This window comes from Phaseolus vulgaris, chromosome 5, assembly GCF_000499845.2.
Source record: "Phaseolus vulgaris cultivar G19833 chromosome 5, P. vulgaris v2.0, whole genome shotgun sequence".
Lineage (NCBI taxonomy): Eukaryota > Viridiplantae > Streptophyta > Magnoliopsida > Fabales > Fabaceae > Phaseolus > Phaseolus vulgaris.
This window is the reverse complement of record NC_023755.2, coordinates 35,550,834-35,558,983: the sequence shown is the minus strand read 5'-3', so window position 1 is coordinate 35,558,983 and position 8,150 is coordinate 35,550,834. Positions and strand designations below refer to the sequence as shown.

Sequence of the window (8,150 nt, the reverse complement as noted above, 5' to 3'; positions counted from 1 at the left end):
TTGTTTATGGTATTGTTTAAAATTTTCCTCTACAATGATCTTTTAAGTTCAAAATTTTTTATATGTTGTACTTCTTAATTTAATCTTTTTAATAAAAAAAGATTAATTAAGATAGTTTAAAAATTTAAATACTACGTGGATAAAAAAAGTGAAGTCAGAATGAAATCACACAATATATTTAACTATAACTTATGAACATGTTACAAAACCTTAAAAAGGGTAAAGAAGAAACAGTGTAGCAAGCTAATAAGCACACGAGACCCTTCTTTTCCATATGGTAGAATATCTATACATGTTATCTGAATCACAAGACCAACTGCTTCAGTATTAACCCCACACAATTAAAAGAAGAAAAAATGATGCAAGTCATCAGAGAGTTCAGTGTATATCAGTAGACAATGCCAACACAGTATGCATTATGTTGGCCGGCACAGAAAGGAAACATTCTGTTACAACATAGGAATACATATTATCTTGACATTGTTCTCCACTACCTAGTACCTAAACACTCTTTTTCAAAATGAGTTCAGACATGAGATGTAAAACAGTTAGGCAAAGTTAAGTCCACCTGAATCTTAGATTGGATTTGATGTCAGTCATGGCAAGCTCATTGTGGGCTTGCTCTCAACACATCCACACTAAGAAAAAGATGTAACAGGTTGGTTCATCATTGCAAACCACTAGGCCTTCCAGTTGCTGGTATCTGAGCAGTCTGTGGAAAAGTGTGGTACACCATGTTATCAATTGCATTGGATGAAGATGCTTTTCCCTTCACTGTTTGCTCCAAAAGACGAACAAGTGACATGAATATTTCCATCCTTGTTACATCCCTGTTTGCCTGCAAATTGAATAATAACTACATTGGATTCCTTATCCTCATGCTGATGATCTTTGCTTTGAAGGTGCATATTACATCAAAATCAACAAACAAACAAAAACATGCAGTCTCTCTAGCTGTGTGGCCTAGAATTGTGCTTTGTTACCCTCTTAATTAGTGAGTTTATGCTTAACTCAACTTTACAAACCAGCTTAGTAAAGTGATGGGTGCACCCGACTTATATATTACCATCGGATTTTATTCCTAGTCGATGTGTGATCTTCAATGGAAGACTGAATATTAATATTTAAGACTGTAAGCCAAGTCTCCCATAACAACATAATCAAATAACAAGAAAGCATGATAACCATTTCTTATATTACAAGAGTTACTGATGTAGTATTAGACCCAGCTTTTTTTGGGTTTTCTTTTCATTAAAGTGAGAAGTAGAACCAAACACATTCAGAAAATGAGGAAGAGAGGCAAGAAAGTTTTAAAAAGGCTATCCGAAGTGGGTTTAAAAAATGAGTTACATACTTTAGCCTCTCATCTTTAACTAATCGACGTTAGGCAATGAATCAAAGCTTTTAATTGAAAAAGTAACTTTTAATTGAGAACTGTCAAACAACTTCTATTTTAAAGCTTTTCCGAAAAGATATAATCCCTTAATTTTCAAAAGCTCTCTTGGGAAACTACCGAAAATAAGCGCCAAAAACAGACAATAGGTATCTTATATTCCAATACCAGTGAAAAAATGCCTGCTAGAAATATCATTATCAACTCGATTCACTAACAATGCATATAAAATGTTTAGCTGATGAAAGGCAGGTACTGATACTTATAACTTGGGAATTCATTCTCTACTTATGAACTTGTGTAAAAAAAATGCCCCTTTCTGTAGTATTACCTCAACAGCAAAGCGTGCCCAGATTTTGTCATTGTGAGCTTCCATTACTCCTTTCAATATGGTTAAACCTAATCCTCTGATTAAGTCGGCTATTTCCAAAAAGAAACCTTGCTCCTCACAAAGCATCTGTAAAAATAACCAAGCAGACAGATTATTGAGGTGATAATGAAATATACATTAGGCTAGGACCAAAAGAACTTCAAAAACCATCCACTACCTCCACTAGCATTTGACGAGGAGGATTCAGATCCTCAACTACAATAGGGCAAACCATTGATTGTGAGCCAACTTCATATGCCCATGTAGCTCCTCCCTCAAAGTTGTCTTTCAAAAGCAGCCCACCTTCCTTATTGATAATCTGCATATTTAAGGAAGAAAGGATCCCCATTTTTTCATTATTAGCAATTCCTCAACTAACATGCTACAAATTCTTCTTTATAGTCCCTCATTGAATAGTCAATGCTGACCAAACTTATATGCTTATAAAGGGTTATTAGCTATTTGATTTGAGCTATACCAAATACATAGGCCAGAAAACTTCTCAAAATGCTAAAAAAAAAATTCTCTCTCTATTTATTGTTCCCCACGAAATAACACATGACCATATATTATATAATAATTAGATAAACTGCATGAGCTAGAAAACACACAGGAGTGAATACTGTCCCGTACCTTAGACTCCCCTGTTTGTTTTAGCTTGTCAGCATGCTTTGTCACACTTTGCAAGAAAAGCATGTGCTTAATGGTCCGCTCCAAAAGTGCATCTATGCTACACTGTTAGACAGAAAGAGATTAAAGAAGTAAAAGAAAAGTCAGTACCTGAACAAGATATTTAAATCACTAAAAAATTGGAATGAAATTAAGTAAGGAAATACTTTTGCTCCGTTTGGCACAATTTCTCGTAACTCTTTCACTCGATCTTGAATCATTTGGCGATCTTTCGGACGAGGTCTGGGATTCTCTCCTGGTTTAAGCCTTTTACGATTGGGCTTGCAAGCCTCATCTGGCTGCTTTGAGTATCCAGTTGAAACACTATTCTCACGTTTAACACTCCCACTGTTCTCAACCCACGAACTAAGTTGGGAGCCATAAGCAGAACTAGTTTGAGAACAGTTTCCAGCATCTTCCTTGTTACATCTGGACCTAATACTAGCTTCTGTGACACCTGTTTTACCACCATTCTTAGGAAAATCAAATATTCCCCCTTGGAAATGACCAGACATAACCGGCCTGCAGGCAGGAGAGGGAACAGAGGAGGTACTATTCCTTGTCAATGTTGTCCTGCACGACATGTCATCAGAATCCTGTTTTACAACAGATTTGGCTTTGGAGACCACTGCATCCAAGAGGTGGTCTGTTCCCGTCCCAGAAAAAATGCCACTGTCTATTGCTTCTTTAACTGAATATATATCCGGATTTGTAGTTGTGTCCAGCATATTCATAGGATCTAACTTCTTGTCCATATTTTCTGTATTTGCATCCAATTCGTCTGTAAAGAGTTTATTCCAATTTCCATTCAGCAATTTGTTTTTCATATCTACCCCTAAAACATCAAACAAGTCATCATCACCTGATGGAGGTTTAGTACAATCTAGTTTGAGTTTAGGATTCATTGCCATCATAGATTGAATACTACCCTCTTTACTAAGGCAATCATGGGCAAAACCAGGGATTTGACCACTAATGGGCAAACGTTTCTCAACATGGAAAGTGGGGAGGTTAGGGGCCTGAAGCAAATCATAGTCTATCTTTTGATTTGTTGAAACACACTTGAAATCTACAGGGAGCATGTTCTGATTAGAGCCTTCTACATGCATGGGAAAGGTGCCGGATTGACTAGTCGAATTCTTCGAAGAACAACCCCTTGCTTTAGTTGAAGAATCAGAATTTTGAAGTCCAATCCCAACTTCTACTCCAGATAAATCACCTGTGGATGCTTTGGGAGATTTTGAACCAGGACTAGTAATCAGATTTGACCTCAAAAGAGTACTCATTCCACCATGTATTGGGATTCCTCCCTGTAAAGGAGCACTGCTAGAACTCATACTGTGACCAAGTATGTGGCCTCTATCTGTGTTTGGATGAGGCATGTTTAAGGTACCTGACACATTAAAAAAAGGATTAACATTATCTCGATTCCCAATGGCTGATATGATTTGTTGCTCCATTAATGTTAGATGATCATCACTTAGACAAGATTGACCAAAAGACCCAGAAGTAGTCAAGTTATCGAAGGCAGATCTTGCATTATATGAAACAGAATGCTGCTGCAGGCATGAATCAACATCTGAGGTTATCACTTCAGCCTCCATAGCTCTACTCTCTTGTTGGCCAGAAAAGTTTGCTTTACTCATTGGAATAACCTTTGGTTGGCAATGGTTACTGGATATTCGGTTCAATTTACAGGTTTCTGGTGTCCGTGCAGAACCCTGGTAGGTATTTGTCTCTGCATTTAAGGGGCAAGGTGTATGAACAATACGCCTTGAAGTATGAGATGGATTACTTTTCTGATTGGAGACATCAGTTACTGAGGGAGTGCCATTTGAAGCAACGGCAGGTGGATCAATCGACAGCGGCACACCAGTAATGGAAGGTCCAGCAAGTCGTTCAATAGAGGGATTTTCGGAATAGTCTTCAGATAGAAGAGCACCAGGAACCCATCCTAATTGCAAGATCAAGCTCTTCACATCATTCACAAAACCCATATTCTCATTTATCTGTGTCATAAAGTATTGATGAATTAGTTGAGGGACATTGGAACAGCAGACAGGAAAGCTTCTTAAATGATGGCACAATCACTAGAATACAAACTAGAGAAACTAATATAAACTAGGAATAGTCTATCTGTAAAATCAAAACAAAACAGAATGAAAATCTTGAGCAAGGTTCAAACTGCTTGCATTAAAAGTTATTCACTAAACCCCGTCCTTTCAATCACTCAGATCATATAGATTTTGTATAAAAAGAGTGAAGATTTGTGTGGTTGAAAGGACTCACCCACCAATGTCTCAATTTTCAAGGCTAGATATCCTAAATTTATGAATGGATCACGTTCCTGTGGTCCTCAAGTGATAAGCAAATTTTAAGTTCTGAAGTTAATCTAGAGCATGCACTCTTGATCCATATATTTACAAGGTAAAGATTCTTTGTCCTCTCGCTATAATTCAGTGCTTTAGCACAATGAAATCATTGAAGATGTTATATTACATTACATCTCTCCAGAATTAGTGAACAATAGAAAGAAAAGGACTTACAGGTAAGAAAGAGCCAAGTTGAACAACCCCATGAGGAAGTACAGGAATAACTGCTACCGTCTGCAAAAAGAATATGATAGGGAATCATGAAACAGAAATACAAATTTTATAACCAGACACGGAGCATAATTAAAATCACAAACCTGTATTCCAGCTGAAAATTGGTGATGCACTTCAGGGTATAACTAAAAAAGGGAGCACAGATATAAGAAATCAAAACAAAGTTCACAAGCATATATACTCCAAGTCTCTAAACTTCCCTACAAAAAAAAGTATTTGACCACTAGAAGCCAATAACATAATTCATACCTCAGGTGGATTTACATCTTTTGTGAAACTGTTCAAAAGAATCCACTGATGGTTTCCTGTAAATGCAGCTCGTCCAATCATACTGAATAACAGAAAAAATAGCAGTTGAGTAACATGGGATAAACAACAAAATCACTTCAATATTTTGTGAAAACCTGAATTAAATTCGCATATACACTAAGACAGAAAGCACCTACCCTTCACCTGCAATGATAACTGAATTGTTTACAGTCATTTTCTTAATCAAAGAATTGACTCGGTCCTCCTCTTGAATCCCGAGTTGAGATGACTGAGACCCTGAAGAAAACCAGTGTCCTCCCCCATTATGGTAAGGCAAATCTCCTATCCCAAACATGGGTGGAGGGCATGGCAAAGGTTCATAGTAGCATTCTTCCCAGATTAATAACCTGCCAAATCAAACCATACTTGAGTAACTCAACTAGCTTAAACAAATATACTTAATCAGCAGCAATCAGCAAAAAGTCATACGCTTAATGATTCAAACTCCATTTTGGGTTCTGAGATCAATGGACAACCAACAAAGACACTTTCATGTATTTACTCAATAAATAAAAGAAAAGGCTGAGAGGACCAAAACAAGGAAATAGAGGGAACATATTTTTATTAAGACTTTTGCATGACAAAATTCATCAGCATTTAAACCGTTCATTTATGAAAAATTAAAAAATAACGAAAAGCTTCCTATAAGTGGAAAAGTAATAAAGCCAAACCGAATCAAAAGACAAAGACAAACTCCGAATTAGCAGATTCATTTGAAGGATCACAGACCAATAATCCAATAGGTAGTGCGCCCGGCAAACCAATGGCAGATAAACTTCTTTTTAAATAGATATTATATATAAAAAAAACTAAGATTCTTGAAGACAAAACAGAAGCAATCAAGGCACAAAGTTCCAAAGTAGAAAAGAGTATATTGCAGGACACGAATACGAATCAAATAAAAGGAAGCAGTGGCCCATAAATAAGGCCCTAAACATGCCCATCATATCTTGGAAACAAATCATCTCCAAAAACAGAATCTAATATGGGCATGAATTCCGTATGAATTCCTCATATACGAGGTCCTGATAAAGTACAAGCACCTAAAGCAAACATAAACAGCAAATAGTTAACCAAAATTGATTTGGAAATTCGAAAAACCAGAATTTCCACACAATTTTCACTGCATCCCAGGTTTCTTTCCATTAAGCAAAAAAAAAAAAAAACACGAAAAAACACAGGCACACACATCACAAAGAAGATGAAACAAGCATAAACTAGAAAAGAAAGAGCCTTTTACTTGGAATTGTGGCAACCGATCTTCCAGAACACAGCATAAGACCATTGATTCCGACCGCAGAGAGTCCTCAAAGCTTCTTTCAACAAAAACCCCATCTCAAAGCACTTCGCAATTTTCTTACTTTTTCTTTTCTCCGACCTAGTGGATGAACAACAGCATGCACGAACAGAAAAACACAAAAGGGCAATTATCAAAGCCGGAAAGCACGCATTTTCCGTCGACTTTAGATTCTGGGTCCTAACTACCACGGCACGATCCTCTCCCCGCCTGTTTCGTCCTCAACCCCCCACTTCTCTTTCTCTGCGGATCCAAATTCCCAACGACCAGTTCCCGGCATGCCATCCTCCAGCAGAGGAAGTTGTAGATAGATAAACAAAAAGAAAGGAAAGTAATCTAGAGAGAGAAAGAGAGAGCAAATAAAGACTTGTAGAAAAGTGTCTAAATTATGCCACGAGCTTCGAGCTTGCAGAGAACCATCATCTTCTCCACTAGAGAAAGTGAGTGAGTGTGTGTTTGGTGTGGCTTGGAGGAAGAAAAGAGAGAAATAGATGAGTTAAGGTGAGGAAGTGTTGAAGATGAAGAGGTTAGGCGGCGTGTGGAACTGTGATATCATTCTCTCTGGTGGGTTTCCATTTGTGAGAAAAATAAAAGAAAGTGGTGGAAGTGTGTGTGGTTTAAGAAAGAGGAAAAGTTTTGGGTTTTATTACGGGAAGAGCCACTGGGCAGGAGAGAGTGAGAGGTGAGAACTGCGAAGGGAGGAGGCAGAGGTTGCTTTGCTTTTGTCGGGTTCTGAAACAGTGTCGGGAGTCAGATGCAGATAGAGTCTAGAGAGAGAAATGTGTTTTGTGTTGTGTTGTTTTGTTTGGTGAGTCAGAGAATAGAGAGAGAGTGAAACTGTGACAGTGGGGTTGGGACTTGAGAAGAGAGTAGTGGCCATAATCCATGGACACTAGTGCGGGTTGACATCATGCTCGCATCAATAACGTTGGAGTGAAATTACATTACAACACAAGAGTATGGTACCACTTTGGTTTGGTTTTGTTTTTGTAGTGCTACACTGTTTGTGGAGAGCTAGAATACTCATTAGACATGATTGACGACTGAGGTGGGAAAATCATGATGGGAAAAAAGCGCTTCTGGCGAACTGCCCTAACCCAAGAAACAAATTTTGGGTTAGTCTAAAACCTCAATAATGCATGCTATTGCTATTGCTATTGCTATGCTGGAAGTTCACACTCTTTAGACTCTTCAATTCATCTTAGATTACAACATTACACTATATCGCATTTTAATGATTACAATCATGAAGGTTTATTGCTACAACTTAGTTGTATATCAGTTATTATAACTACAGAAACTGTAAGAACAGTTATTATTATTTTAATGATAAAAATCCAATTAGCACGATAATTTTTTAAAAAAGAATAGAGAGATTAAAATAGTGAAAAAGGTAGATAATAGCCTGCTTGACAGTGATGTGTTTGCATATTGATTTCAAAGAAAAAACAATGAAGTCCACATCTCTTGGGTGCTCACATTTTAACTGAAAAGGAAATAAGGAAA

At 37.3% G+C, this 8,150-nt stretch overlaps 1 protein-coding gene across 2 annotated transcripts; it reads right to left on the bottom strand.

Annotated features, from left to right (window-relative positions):
• Positions 1-236: 236 nt before the first annotated feature.
• On the bottom strand, positions 237-7,903 carry LOC137835597 (transcription factor LHW-like). Of its 2 annotated transcripts, none has more exons than XM_068644183.1 (10): positions 6,588-7,903; positions 5,485-5,694; positions 5,288-5,369; positions 5,122-5,163; positions 4,979-5,038; positions 2,600-4,441; positions 2,397-2,498; positions 1,942-2,082; positions 1,725-1,850; positions 237-838 (listed from the first exon to the last, which is right to left on the bottom strand). In XM_068644183.1, exons 1-10 carry the CDS (start codon positions 6,680-6,682, stop codon positions 668-670), a joined length of 2,871 nt encoding a protein of 956 aa, XP_068500284.1. In that variant the 5' UTR covers positions 6,683-7,903; the 3' UTR covers positions 237-667. The 2 variants fall into 2 exon arrangements, with proteins under 2 accessions (XP_068500284.1, XP_068500285.1); XM_068644184.1 differs by lacking the exon at positions 6,588-7,903 and adding an exon at positions 5,777-5,976.
• Positions 7,904-8,150: the final 247 nt, after the last annotated feature.

Excerpts from the sequence above, each read along its gene's own strand:
- LOC137835597 (XM_068644183.1), bottom strand. The coding sequence starts at position 6,682 with ATGGGGTTTTTGTTGAAAGAAGCTTTGAGGACTCTCTGCGGTCGGAAT. Across the intron at positions 4,442-4,978 it reads AACTTGGCTCTTTCTTACCT|ATAAATGAGAATATGGGTTT; the intron begins GTAAGTCCTTTT and ends TTTATGACACAG. Across the intron at positions 839-1,724 it reads GGGCACGCTTTGCTGTTGAG|GCAAACAGGGATGTAACAAG; the intron begins GTAATACTACAG and ends TTCAATTTGCAG.